We start from the raw sequence: 15,015 nt of genomic DNA on the forward strand, positions 1-15,015 counted from the left end.
ACATTAGTAACAACATAATCTCTCAAGACAGATTCTGCTAACAGCATAATCTGTCAACACCACTGCCCTAAGCATGTAGTGTTGTTGTTAGTAGGAATAAACGCAGAAGCAACCAGGAGGAAGTGGACTAAGAAAGAGGAGGAGTTACTGTTTTTACACAAAAAAGGAGGTGGTACCCCGAGAGGCAAAAATAAAGGGGAAAATTATAATATATTTTTCCTTTTTTTTACCGAATGGGTTCCCAGATTGGTAACAACATAACCTTTGAACTGCAACAAAATATAGCAACAGTGGTTAAAGGACTGGACAGTAGAAAAATAATTATATGTTTCATTTTTAAAAGATGTATAGAACGCAATATAATTTATTTGGAGCTACAGAAATAATAACCATTTCAACCATGTGTGTGAGTGTGTGAGTGTGTGTGTGTGTGTGTGTGTGTGCGTGCGTGCGTGCGTGCGTGCGTGCGTGCGTGTGTCTCTACCTGCGGATATGTTTCAAAGTGTAGTCCCTTTTCAGGTACTTGATGTTCTCACGGATGGCTGATCGTGTGCCATCCTCCTTTGATAAATGCTTTTCAAGCCACTCTACAACAGCTTGGTTACTGTCCCAAAGGTAGGCCTGGGTGACACAAAAACAACAATAACAAAATGGAGGGATAAGCGCTAAAAATAGAACATGAGCAACAGGGCAAAACCTGCATATCAGCATTGATTGTTGGACACATAGCAATCACTGCAGTAGAAAATATAAATTATGTCATCACTCTACCTGATCCTTTGATTAATGTTCTATTTGATCAACTTGGTATTCCCATTTTGGGTGACCCTGCTTCTGGACCCATTTTGGGTGGCTCTGCTTTATCTACAAAGCTGACTTCTGGCCACCACTTTGGCAAGGAATATGTTGCAGTATTAATTGAAACCCTGTGAATTAATTTAGCTAAATTATTTAAAATCCAAACTGAAAACGTTAGAAGCAGATTCCTTAATATGTCAATGTTTTTTATCTAGTTATGAAATGGACTCTCTTTTGAAGTGTGAATTATTAAAATGTTGTCTCCTTTTGTGTGAACATGAACCGTAGCGTCTCTATTCTGGGGGCGAAGATAGCTCAATGTTCGCCAAAGAGATTTGGCGTAGAGGGGGAAAAAAGGAAGGGATCGAGTACAGAGCTCTGGGGGACCCCGGTCAATTAAGTATAGGGTTTAAGTGGTTAATTATGCTTCTGCCTGTCTTGGCCAGGTCTACCCCAAAAAAGAGGTGGTGACAATCCTGGTTAAATAAAGGTGGAAAAAATATAAATAAATAATGTCATCATCAGCACAAGTTATGTTGCTGTCTCAATACTTCTATTTAGTCCAGGGGCCAACACTGATATTTTCACAAATTGGTACCACCTAAGGTGACCGTAAAGTTTTTGTATTTTTGTCTTCCTACATGTCTCTAGTTTATATTTTGGTATGATAACCCTTCCAATCTTGCAGCTTAATGGCAGTTATCACTACCTACCGGCTAATGTATCCGGTAGGAGACACAAAGTAGAATCTTTGTGTCTCCTACCGGAAATACACCCGGGCATCAAATTATTGTGACAAAAAACAAAATATATCCATGTATTCAAGGCTTCATGGGGTGTGCAATTGATAACTTCTCAGATTTTTGGTGTTTGCAAAAAGACTGCTTTCCATAAGCTTGTAAAAGTTGACCCTCCTTCGGTCTAGGGTGGTCATAGCTGAATGAATAGAGAGTCCCCCTGGGAAACTTAAAGGAGGAGTTCACCCAAAAAAATATTTATTTTCTATCAATTGCACACCCCATGAAGCCTTGAATACATGGATATATTTTGTTTTTTGTCGCAATAATTTGATGCCCGGGTGTATTTTCGGTAGGAGACACAAAGATTCTACTTTGTGTCTCCTACCGGATACATTAGCCGGTAGGTAGTGATAACTGCCATTAAGCTACAAGATTGGAAGGGTTATCATACCAAAATATAAACTAGAGACATGTAGGAAGACAAAAATACAAAAACGTTACGGTCACCTTAGGTGGTACCAAAATATGGCTTGGCCCCTGGACTAATTCTCTTGTGACATACCTTAACAGTTCCCTCTGTTTCCACAAACCAACGTCGCAGCATGGACTGCATGTGTCCATCACCGAGGTCCTTGTTGGCCTGGAGAATCTCACACTTCACCACCTGCTCCAACAGGAGGCGCCGCAGTCGCCAGTAGAAGAAACTCCGCACATTCTTCCAATCCAAAATGTCCTATAATCAGACAAAAAGGTTGTGAGATGCATGCGATTGCAATCATAAACGTGCATGGTATGGACTGTGCCCTAAACATGTTACACTCACAGTGATGACCCCCTTTTCTTGCATCCTGCCTGGGGTGTCGTGGAGATCCACAAATTGCACCGCCACCTGGTGGTAGATGGGCAGCAGGAACTCCTCTCTAGCCTTCAGCTTGGATTCCAGCTCTTTTCGCTGTTTGTCTGAGAGTTCAGGGGTACCTGACCAGAACAGAAGATGAACATGATATTGATGATAATCAAGTGTGTGATAAATAAGACACAAAGAAAAACAGATAAAGCTTTACCTAGTTGTTCAGCCAGACGGGCATATTCTGAATCCAGCCTTCTCATGGACTTCACCAGGTCCTTCTTCCTGAACTTGATCTCCACAGTTCCCTCGGCCTCCAGCACTCCACCTCTGGATAGAACACAGCAGGAGCAGGTACAGAGACACAAAGATAGAGGTAGGTTATTCACCAGTTCCGGTTCCGGTTCCTCAATGTTGGAACTGGTTCCGTTAACCAACCCTAGATAAGATTCAGGTTAAGTCGTTGTTTGATGCACCTGCTCTCCCTGTCAGCATAGAGCTCCATGCACAAAGGATTGATGGTTGGGTCGATCACCACCCAGGAGCCTCCTCTCAACTCTGCGTAGGGTGGAATGTACACAAGCACAGGCTGGCGGAACTCGCGAAGGCCATCTACAATATAGGCCCCAAACTTCAGCACTTGGTCATACATGTCTGAAAAAGACACAGGACAAAAGTGTTATTCTAATATGATAGACAGTGCTTAAAAAGGCATTTCTTTGAATGTATTTCTCCAGTATCTTGTAAGCCTGACTGCTTACAAAAATGACATGAAAGGTATTTAACTGGAAAAAAAGTACTGATGCAAAATATGTCAATTTTGTTCAGCGACAAAATTTGGCTTTATTCTGTACCCTTCATCCCTCCTGAGAAACCCCTCCAGTTGGCGAACACCATGAGAGGCAGATGCTCGCGGTTGAAGTCACAAATGGCCTGGGCTGTTTTGAAAGCAGAGTCTGGGAACCACACCTGGCCAGCCTGCTGCAGTAGCTGAGACAAGATACAAAACATGTGTGCTGTTATACCCTCATGGAAATACACAGACTGGTGCGTGACATTTATAGTCAGCCTTTATAAAATGTGACATACGAGTGGAATTTACTCACTTTAGCCTCTGAGTCCAAGTTTGCTGGATCCGCTGGGACAGTGAGCTCCACAGTGCGTGTTTCCACAGCAATAACACCAAGGGGAATTCCTCCTAATCTGTATTTATAAATAAATTAGCTGGCAGGTTATTACAGTCAGTAGTAAAAGTGGTTGGATTTATTAATTAACCACTTAAGCCCTATTTTATACTTAGTCGTACGGCGGTGTTGCACAGTGAAAATAGCCCTTCCTCAAGCATTGCATCGAGCTTGCTAGCCATTTTTCAAAAATGTTGGTATAATTACATGCCCAAAATAGGGACGCCAGGGTGAAAGTGGTAAATAAATGAGATATGTAATGCTTGGCATATCTGTGTATGAATTAACTTACCGAGCTCTGCCCACAACTACAGTCTGAGCCCAAGAGTCCATGATCTCCATGAAGGAGCCATGGTCAAAGAATCCACTCTGCCAGGTTCCTTTCACAGCTAAAGGCACACATTGAGAAGATTTATAACAGGGCAATAAACGAGGGATCAAATGTAATAGATTATAAGCAGCATTTAGCCAAGTTAAACTAAGCACTCACTGGGGTGTGGCCTCCCAGCCAGCATCCAGCGAGGGTCATACGGAGCTTTCGTGGGGGTGAATTCTATCTCCCTCTCTACTGGATCCTTAGATGTTATAACAGGAACAGGGGATTGCTTGTTCTGTAAGGATAAGAACAACAATGACTGTATGAGATCTCCATGCTTGGTACAGTAGTGCATAGAACCAGACTCCATAGTAAATTTACTTCCACCTTTGGCATATAGGAGAGCCACTGGAGAATGGTGAAGACGCCTTCAAAGTCATCTGGCACAGTGACGTGAGTGACTCCATTATTGTGCATGATCTGTACCCCTCCCAGCTGGTTGTTGGATGTATAGACCTCCCGTCCAAGAACCTGGACAGAAACAAGGAAAATGTATCATCAAGGTCAATCAACAACAGTTGTGCAGTTTTGTACTGTACTGAGCAACAACATGGAAAAGGTATGATCTGCATTTGATTTTTTTTTCTGAAACAGTGATGTTTTTCATGTGACAGTGAGGAGCATTCAGCTTCACAAACCTTGTTGAGGGCTCCTGCTCCAGTCAGGATTATATGAGAGTTCTCCACCTGGATGACCCTCTGCCCCAGACGGACTAGGTAGGCTCCAATCCCAATGGCACGGCATGTCACCTGAAAGAGAATTAAATGACTCAGTACCACAGACTGGGGGGAAACTACATACTGCAACGGTAGCTGGTCAGGGGTGGATGAACAGGAACTGGGAGAAGCAGGGGATGACTTCTCACCATGCTGATGGTGATAATCTCATCATAGGCCTGAGACGTCTCCCCAGCGATCATGCCAGAACCTCGCAAGTTCTCCACACCAAGCCCATCGTCCTTCCCGATGATGTCGGTGATGATGTACCTGAAACGTGTAATGCCACGTACAAAACCAATTATTTATGATTTGACAGGAACAAGAGCACAAAGCCTTGCAACAATCGACAGTGGAGGGTTTATTTTACCTGGACTCTCCACCCTCCTCCACGTGGTGACAGTGAACCGCATTAGTAGAGCTGATACGGGTGTAGTCTTGTGGTGTCAGGTACAGGTACTTGAAACCCTACAGATTAAAGGAGATAACATTAAAGAACATGCGTTAGTGTCCATCATCTCAGACCAATTAACAACCATTAATCATTTCAAATAGGGCCTCAGGTGGAGACGCAATCTGCATTTTTACTACAACTACCGTCAAATGACTACCACACATATTAATGTAGACATGAGCAGAAAGCCTCCTTTCCCTTTGTTTTCATAAGTGATGACATCACCTTGTAGGGGTCATCGGGGTCGATCCAGGCCACCTGGAACATGTGTCTGATTTCTTCAGCAAGGCCGATGCGTGCTCCGCTGTTGGCAGCAATGTAGATGCGGGGGATCCCCTCAGACCGAGCCAGCTCAGACGCCTTGAGGTAAAGCTCGTCTTCCTGAGGCCCAAACGAGCCGATCATGTGAGTGATGTCGTTGCAGATGACGATGATGTCCCTCCCCTCTGGGTACTCTGGGGTCTTCATCTTCATCTTGAAGGCGACCATTCCCACCTGGTGAAGGAGGATAATAGACATGTATTAAAGCTGCTCCAACACATGGGGTTGCGTCAGATTAAATATTTAACAGTCATTTAATCCCAAGTGAGCCGATATTAAGATTAACATCTCACATCGTTGTCCCCAGGGAGGCGGTTCATCTGCACCAACCGATCTTGGGAGTCCAAAACCAGCTCAGTGCACATCAGCACATCTTTAGGGTATTTGTCCCCCGGGCCCCACAGCTTGAATAGCGCCTGTAGAACAGCAATTAAAACATGGCTCAAAAACAGCAGACATCAAAATAAATCATGTCTAATTCAGCGAGCCTCCAGTACCTGTCTGAACATCTCAGGGAAATCGTAGACGTAAGTAGTGCCAAGACTCTGGGCCTGGAAGCGCTTGGACTGCAGCAGATCTTTGGTCACATATGGGGTGTTGATAATCATGCCATGCAGGAGACTCTGCCTGTCTCCATACGACTGGAACATGATCTGAACAGAGAGGGAGATGAGTTTCAGTAATTGTCATGTTTATATGAAAACTAGATTGCACCCTTTCTCAAACATATCCAAAATACATTATATCAAAAAATCTAATCATGTGGGAATGGCATGGCTTCAATGAGTCTGAGATATCTATGATGTATAACATCATCAATTTGGGTAAGGTTTCAGTCCCATCATAGCCCCATTGACTTCCATTATAATAAATTAAATCTAAATTGTGGAGGTACGTTTGTGGCCTACTGGTAGTGTGCACAGAACATTTGGTGCCGATTGGTCAAGCGGTTGGTGAGATTAGTTGCAAACACACAAACAAAGGCACATAGACCGACCCTCTTATAAATGGCTAGACTCCTGCAAAGCCATGTCGTGAAAACAAAGGGAGAGAATATATATCCTGTTAACTGAACTATATCACTGCTGCTACTGTATGTCACTGTGTGTAGTGGGTGAACTTGGTCAACGGCTTGTACCTGTCCACAACTGGGGTCTGTGACTTCCTTATACAGGCTGATGTCCAAATAATAGCCAGATTCATTGGTGAGGAACAGACGGACGGGTATGGCATGCCCCGTGGGTGTCAAACGAATATTGATCTTCAGTTCAGCCTGCAGGACCCGAAGCTTCCACAGACGGCTGCCATAACGCATCACCATGGAGCGCACAGACTCCTCTATCTGAAGGCCAGAAGGAGAGAGGATGTGGATGGAAAAAGAGAATGTTGGCCTGGAGCAGCACTATGTTTAATCGATGTGAGACACTTTAAACCTGATTTATACTTAGCTGTGTGCCGGTGTTGCACACAGAAAATAGCAGATCTACAAGCTTATCTACGTCACTATGCAACGCGTTATGAGCATGTATATGGTGTGCTATTTTCAGTGTGCAACGCCCACGCTCAAATAAGTATAACTCAGGAAATAAGTAAGCTTGGTCCTACTGTTGTAGTGTTTAGCACATTGACCTTGGAAGGGTCCATAATGACAGTAGGGACAAAGTTGAGGAAGATGTGGTTGCAGTCTGTGCGGAAAGTGTTGTTACTGCGGGCAACTTCCAGTTCATCCATGGCCTCCAGCAGAAGACGTTCTCCCTCATTTTGCAGGTACTCAAAGGAGGCTTCCTGGTTGCGAAATAAATCGTTTTTTTTAACAAAAGATACATAAATACTGAAAAGACAAACTTAAGAGTCTAAAAGCCCCACTAGTGACCTCTAGAGGCCACACTGCTTCTTGCACCCAAATGGACTGACCAATACATGCTATTGTTGGAGCCCTGCACTATCGAAAACACAACAAAAAAAACACATCTAGTTTTTCACTATGGTGGTCATATCTCACGACGCCCTCATACCTTTGTTATGAGGTCTGAGTGACGAATGATCGCTCGGATGAAGAAGCGGTAGTCTGTAACTTCAGCACCCACCGCTACACGAGCAGCACCGAGATACAGGTGCATCTTGTGGTTGGCACAGGGAACAGCTGTCAGGTCAAAGTTCCTCATGCGGTTAAGCTCCAGCTGAAAGGCCAAGGCTGGTTCGAGGTTTCTATAGATACAGTCCTCCTGGAACTGAGGAAATGTACAGGCAGCGTCATGGGTTATAATCACGAGCCACTTCTGAACAAACATGTACCCATGCTCGCCTTATATATAGTATTTATGCAGTTTTGACAAAATTATAATTCTACAATCATCGTGATACTCTTATTCTGTTATCTCACCCCATCTCTGGCTCTGAAGGTGAAGAACTTGGGAAATTCTCTCTGTCGCAATCACAGTAAATACAGGGTTAGAACAAATCAACTATAAATATGCAATAAATAGCAAAGGTATATTTAACGTGTGTCAATAGAGTGAAAAAACAAATCGAATCATGTGGATCTCGGGAATATACATGGGAATGGTGTGGCTCCAATGTGGATTTCAGACTTCATGTGGCCAGTCATCTATGACCTATCTATGATGTAGGACTCCAAATTAGGGCAAAGTTTCAGCCCGTTCATATATTATGAAATTAATTACTAATATATTGGGACCCAATGCCTCCCTGCTTGGCACTCAGCATCAAGGGTTGGATTGGGGTATGTCCCTGTGACATACTAGCGACATGTCCAGGGGGGGGGTACTTGTACATTGAGCTGCCTCACGCTAAGGAAACAGGAGATAGATGGGCCTCAGGGCTCGGCAAGGCTTACCATGGTGTAAAAATCTAATATCAGTTTGTGCCAGCCCATACTTAAGGCATTATAGTTAGTAGCAACAAGGTATACATATAGGCCTATCAATTGGCAAGCAATGGCATGTTGTATTGCTAAAGTGAGGAGTATTATTATTTTTGGCATGAGCATTATAATTAATTTAGCCCTGCTCAAACAGTCAGTATATGAGCAGCAGGAACACTTAAGGATGAAAATTGGATCAGTGTGGCATCAGAATGTTTTGTCTCCAGTGCACCAGTAAACACTTGTGATAAGCCCTCTTTCTGTTCTTTATTTTGCAGCTAGACCCAGGGCCGCGCCACACAGACGGAGACTTAAGGCTTCTAAAGACCAAGCTGTCTTGTCCTGACATCTCCTGACTACATCAGCAGATCAGATCGAGTGACGCCAGGTGACGTCTTATGTTTAAATGTTGCTGCAAAAACACTGTACAGACTACATCCAACAATCAGTGGATGGCACAGTTCTGCGCCTGTGTGAGAGGAAATAAATTATAACATGTTATACCTCTCGCAAAAAGGCGTCTGTAATGAATGTAGCTGGCCGAAATTTGCCTTTCATATTCTAATGTACTTGTATAATCAAAGTGTACCAACCCTACTCAAATATGACCGCTGTGTGGACCTCCTGTGTGGACATCCGCTCTGGGTCCATGTAATGCGCAATCAGCAATTCCACAATGTGTATTACAGAACATCATTTTATAAGTCGATAAGAAGAAAGAAAATCAATAAAGCCTTACCTTCTGTGCAAACAAAAATGTGATCCTCCTGATGCCATACTCAAAGAGGATTGATTTCTGTAAGAGGAAATGCATTTTGATATCAATCATCAAAACAAAATTGACTTAGCTGATCTACTAGCCAACAACACATCGCGATGTGAAATGTGAGCTTTAGGCCAGCTATTTTCAGCGTGCGACATCTTTGTACGACAAAGTATAAATCAGGCTGAAGATCATATCCTGACCTTCGACTGAGCATAGGCTGTCAGCGCTGTGACCAGAGCACCATCATCCTCTTCGTCTGTAGACTTTATGGACACATTAATGATGTGGATCGGGTTTTCCCTCGTGTTCTGAAGAAGACATAAGATCATTATGTGAAAAGTTTATTTTATTTATTAGCAAATTGGAATGTAAAATAGAAACAATACAACAACATATCAAAAGAAAACAAGTTATTTTGGAAGGAAAGGAAGAAGCCAACAGGCTTATTTGGAATCCTTTCCTTTATGGAGGAGGTCATTAAATAGCATACATTAAACGTTCAATAAGAACAATTGAACAGATCAAACTAAGCAGTGTTTAACTCCTCACCCTGAAGTTCTCCTCCTCATACAGGCCGGAGCTGGCGTCTGAAAACAGCGGACTCTCCAGATCATCTGCAAAGCTTGCGATTATCTCATCAAAGTTCCTGTAAAACACAAGAATACATCAACAAATACTGTACATTGTGTGTAGATACAGTATACATTGTATATCTACATACTGCATGTAGCTACAGTATTTATTCAATATTCAAAGATTTTATTTGTAACATGCTTTGTCACATGTACAATATGTGCAGTGAAATAGATTCATAGATGTCAATATACTGTATATAAACAAAGTAGAGGTAATTATAGCCGTTTTACTTTTTGAAGTCATCAAAGCAGTTGAAGGCCACCATGGCGCCCATGCGCTGGCACGGTGGAGACAGGTGAGCCCCCTCCAGGAACAGATCACTGCCCTGACGCCGCATTTCAAACTGACCCGAGTTACTTAGTGGGACAGCAACCCTGGCATGGGGGAACAGGCCACATAAGTCAGCGATAGGAGGTTCCCAACAGCAAATGATAACTGCAGGCAGGACAGGTGTGCTTCAGCACGGAACACTCTACAGCCATCAGAGAGCAGTGAAAGCATTCTACACTATGTCTGCTTGACCTATTTGCAAAGCAACGTGATATTACCGATGAGCTCGTATCCAGTTAACATCAAAGGAATAGGTATATTTAATCTATTTTTTAATTGAATCATCTCATATGACAAAGAACCGTTGTTGCAGATTGTAAGACATTGTTGTATTCTGTTTGATTGAGTTCGATGGGCAAATTATGAATCCAAATTTGGACTTGGAAAATACAGGCTCCCCAAATTGACATAAATCATAGGTTTTAAGAGGAACATACCATGAATAAGACATACCCCTCTCAAAAGCTACCCGTCACCGTACAATTTTGTAAATATATTTATAAATACATTTAAAAAAGGCAAATTAGTAAGAACTTGTTAGAGGAGTCCTTTAGCGAATGTTTATGGTTTCATAGGAAGGGAGGAAGAGGTAACACTGTGCATTAAACATGCATTGCTGCGAGGCATACACAGACAGGTCAGGAGGCTTGGCTGGCTGGGAGGAGCTGTACTCTACCTGTTCAGAGTAGGGCTGCTCCCTCTGAAATAAGATGATTCACAGGTGAATATTAACAACCTTGGCCTCAACCTCTACGCATTAGAATGCTTTGCACATTCAGGTTAATGTCTAATTGGGGAAAAAAACATGATCAAAAAACATTCTGCATTCAAAGTTAGCTCTAAGCAGTTACGGCCCTGATTAAAAGACTGCTCTATGCCTGTGCAACCTCTAATGATTATATGTGTTATGAATGATCAGGTTACAGTCATTAAAATGAGGTGAGGGTTGAGGGGAAACTCTTAGTTAAAGTCAAAACCAGGCTTTAAAAATATATAAAATCTGTATTATGATTTGGTTTAGTGGATCATTGGAAGCACATGGCTTTGCTCTAAATAAAGAAATGATATGTCTCTGATGCTGAAGAGAACGAGTGTTTTATCACTCAGTATTTATCAATTTGAATCCATTAGCTGAAATTGCCCATGTAGTCAATGGCCTTTCTTTGACTGAAATAGGAATCACAAAGCAATAGTGAATAACAGTGAATAATCCTAAAATAATGTCAAATAAAACAAAAACAAACAAACAAAAAGCTTTCAAATTGAAATGGTGTATTGTGTATATGTTGTGTTGTTTTCTTGTTGGTACCTGTTGGGGTGGGATGAAGGCAACATAAACTGGAAGTCTACAGCACATGTCCCATCCCGCAACTGGTGATGCTGAAGGCTGTTTAACTCATAAGCAATGTACCCTCTGCGCACATATACCTGCAGAGAGGACAGATAGATATTAATCAATAGATACGCTGAACAGCATCATCTGAATGTATTATCATGTAAACAAGCAAGGAGGTTCAGTAGCGGCGCCAGGATTGACATTTCATTGACAATGCTTACCTCCAAGGCAGCCATGCACACAACCCGATTAGAGTGGTAAAAGAAATTGGGAAGAACATCAAAAATGGAAGTCTCAGAGAGGATGAGTTTCTGTAAGAAATTAAAACCAACATCATTTCATTGATCCTCAACAATCAAAAACGTATAAAGAATAAACATATAAACCGTCCACAAACTAACCTTCAGGTTCTCTGGGCAAAACTGGTGTCCGTACATGTCAATCGCAGACAAGAAGATAGACTCCACTTGGTTGTGTCTTAACTCATAGGATGGCAAATGAGAGGCAATCAACACCTGTGGAACCCAAACATTAGAGTGATTTTAAAAGTAAAAGTAAAAGTATGTTACTAGTAGTTATACACATACCATACCAGTGTCAATACATGTCATGTCTAATCACAGCTTTGGCAATATATTGTAGCATTTTCCTGTTAATGCTTTATTTTTAGATCATATTTTTTAGCGGTGCCAACCGCTCTAAGCTTGACTTTGTCCGTATGTCCGTCCGTCCGTATCAGCACGGGATGATGAGCACGGGATTTTACACAGCTATAACTCCAGAGTGCAGCATGCCACCAAGTCCAAATATGGTATGTGGACTTAGACCACCAATAGGGACGAGCATGACTTGCTGAAGTTAGCAAAGAGGGGTCCAGGGACCCCCCGCGTATGTTATGTCCGTCCGCCCGTTTAGGGCACGGGATTTTAAACAGCTATAACTCCAGTTTGAAGCATGCCACCAAGTCCAAATTTGGTATGTGGACTTACACCACCAATAGGGACGAGCATGAATTGCTGAAGTTATCAAAGCGGGGTCCAGGGACCCCCCGCGTATGCTATGTCAGTCCGCCCGTTTAGGGCACGGGATTTTAAACAGCTATAACTCCAGTTTGAAGCCTGCCACAAAGTCCAAATTTGGTATGTGGACTTACACCACCAATAGGGACGAGCATGAATTGCTGAAGTTATCAAAGCGGGGTCCAGGGACCCCCCGCGTATGCTATGTCCGTCCGCCCGTTTAGGGCACGGGATTTTAAACAGCTATAACTCCAGTTTGAAGCCTGCCACCAAGTCCAAATTTGGTATGTGGACTTACACCACCAATAGCGAGGCGCATGACTTGCTGACGTTATCAAAGAGGGGTCCAGGGACCCCCAGTGCCCGTATGAGCACGGGATGAGCACGGGATTTTAAACAGCTATAACTCCAGTTTGCAGCATGCCACCAAGTCCACATTTGGTATGTGGACTTAGACCACCAATAGGGACCAGCATGAATTGCTGAAGCCCCGCCCCCTCTGTCTTCCCATTGGCTGGCCTTCAAACAGCCATAACTCAAGTTCGCAGCATGCTACGGAGTACAAATTTTGTACATGGACTAAAACCAGCAATAGGGACGAACTGTAATTACTTAAGCCCCGCCCCCTCTGTCTGCCCATTGGCTGGGCTTTAAACAGCCATCATTCCAGTTTGCAGCATGCTACCAAGTACAAATTTGGTAAGTCGACTCAGACCACCAATAGGGACACCAAAGGCACCGCTTCCTTCACACAGGGTGTGATTTTTTCTTTGTTATTAGTCATGGACTTTCTCCAGGGACTATTTTCAGCAAGACTTTTCAAATTAATCCACACCTTTGGGCAAGATAAACTTCACTGTTGATTTTAATAACATACTGAAATGAATGGAATCCAATGACTTGAATCAAACATGCTCAGGAAAATGGTCAGCAGTAATGTCTAGTTTGTCAACTATAACGCAAAAAAGGGGGCAAGGTGGCGCAGTCGGTAGCGCTGTCGCCTCACAGCTAGAAGGTCCTGGGTTTGATTCCCGCCGCGGACGCTGTGACGTTGGGTTCTCTCCTCCCAATAGGGCTAAATAGGGCTAAACATGCCAAACCCCTGGTATGGTTCTTTAATATACCTAAACATAGGGACAGGATTCAAATGTCTGACTGAGACCAAACCATGCTCATTGCCTTACCTGTCTTGCCCGCAAGGCTACCCTGGAGTTCTCCACCTTGCTGAGCTGTGTGAGTTCATTTAGTATGGCCATCAACTCGTCTGCTAGGGTAGGATCTCTTCCACAAAGTCGATCCTAAATATGTCAAGACATGTCAAGACACTATACAAATACAAAAGTTATTCAACTATGTACAGCATGTGAGCATGGATGTTGACTGAACACTTACTATAAGCATTGTGACCAGGATGTTTTTCTTGGAGACCTGAGCGTGAGAGAAAATACACTCGAGCACATGCGCCATGTCAGGTTTGTACTGCTCTCTCAGGTTGATGACACACTTGTCGTAGTGAGCTGTTTGAGTCGAAGGAAAAAACAACACAACACTTTTAAGCTTAGGAAAATGCAGCATCTTAGATATGCATCTTGTGGTATGATATACCATGTCTATAATGCATTATAAACATACTTATAATGCATTATAATCTGCTTATAACACAGTATAATTATAGTTATAAAATAATGCTTCATAACAATAATCATAACTACATTTTAAAATGACTTACAGTAGAAGGTCAAGTAGTATAATACTTCCTAATTACTGGACACTTACTGTACAGAATCATAGTGTATTATAATGATCATAGTTGTAATACAGTATAATAATTGTATAATATAATATAAATATACATGTTATAATATAATATATAATGTTATAATGCATTATAGTGTGATTATAAGTCACTAAAAGTGGTCATTGAGTGTTTTAAGTAATTACATTCCTGTAGGTGTAATTATGAAGTGCTTAGAACTGTAATTATACAGTGATTTATGCTGATTCAATGCATCTATAATTGACCTTATCTTGTCATTGTATGTTATGATTATTGTATTATGAGTATTTTTGAGTGCTTATACTGTAACTATTTACATTATACACATGGGATTAAATATTAACCTTGCTGAAACTGCGTTTCCACTTGTAAGTACTGCTTCAGCAAGTCCATCACCACAGACTTCATATAGCCTCGGATTCCACTGCGGTACCTGGGACAAATCCATTAGACACAGCCTTTTAATTGATGCAATAAACCATGCCATCAGCGTGAATTACTGCTGGGCAATTCAGTTGTCCAAAAAGAAAGAAAAAATGTACCCAACCAAAAACTAACCTCTGCACCAGCTGCACAATACTCTGAGTATTCATGAAGAACACCTCTCGGTCAGCCTTCCTCTGCAGGGTGGCTGCATGGCTGTCCAAAATATTGGCAATCTGAAGCAAAGCATGAGATAAAAATACAAAGATACAGTGAGTTGTGATGCAGAAAGACACCGACATTCATGCCGATAAACTTCAGTCAAATGCACTATAATGGACCTGGTGCATAAGAATGCAGTCATTCATGAATTAGTGGAAAATATCACAGTGCAATATGCACCCCCCA

The 15,015-nt window shown here is 42.4% G+C and overlaps 1 protein-coding gene across 4 annotated transcripts in view; it reads right to left on the reverse strand.

Annotated features, from left to right (window-relative positions):
- acacb (acetyl-CoA carboxylase beta) overlaps positions 1-15,015 on the reverse strand; it is a 30,335-nt gene that overhangs the window by 1,252 nt on the left and 14,068 nt on the right. For 2 of the 4 annotated variants that reach the window (XM_084055321.1, XM_084055324.1), the window contains 32 exons: positions 14,743-14,843; positions 14,529-14,617; positions 13,800-13,924; positions 13,592-13,705; positions 11,790-11,903; positions 11,610-11,699; positions 11,362-11,480; positions 10,729-10,752; positions 9,953-10,096; positions 9,636-9,732; positions 9,287-9,394; positions 9,060-9,116; positions 7,820-7,861; positions 7,452-7,667; positions 7,066-7,221; positions 6,575-6,778; positions 5,934-6,089; positions 5,730-5,852; positions 5,341-5,610; positions 5,032-5,129; positions 4,811-4,931; positions 4,584-4,694; positions 4,273-4,416; positions 4,060-4,180; positions 3,862-3,958; positions 3,492-3,588; positions 3,240-3,375; positions 2,862-3,039; positions 2,603-2,715; positions 2,362-2,516; positions 2,101-2,271; positions 485-621 (listed from right to left, as the gene is read on the reverse strand). In XM_084055321.1, the coding sequence (XP_083911447.1) occupies positions 485-621; positions 2,101-2,271; positions 2,362-2,516; positions 2,603-2,715; positions 2,862-3,039; positions 3,240-3,375; positions 3,492-3,588; positions 3,862-3,958; positions 4,060-4,180; positions 4,273-4,416; positions 4,584-4,694; positions 4,811-4,931; positions 5,032-5,129; positions 5,341-5,610; positions 5,730-5,852; positions 5,934-6,089; positions 6,575-6,778; positions 7,066-7,221; positions 7,452-7,667; positions 7,820-7,861; positions 9,060-9,116; positions 9,287-9,394; positions 9,636-9,732; positions 9,953-10,096; positions 10,729-10,752; positions 11,362-11,480; positions 11,610-11,699; positions 11,790-11,903; positions 13,592-13,705; positions 13,800-13,924; positions 14,529-14,617; positions 14,743-14,843 (4,028 nt within the window). The other 2 variants (XM_084055323.1, XM_084055322.1) reach the window with 2 other exon arrangements.

This window comes from Gymnoscopelus microlampas, assembly GCF_963454915.1.
Source record: "Gymnoscopelus microlampas genome assembly, chromosome: 4".
NCBI lineage: Eukaryota > Metazoa > Chordata > Actinopteri > Myctophiformes > Myctophidae > Gymnoscopelus > Gymnoscopelus microlampas.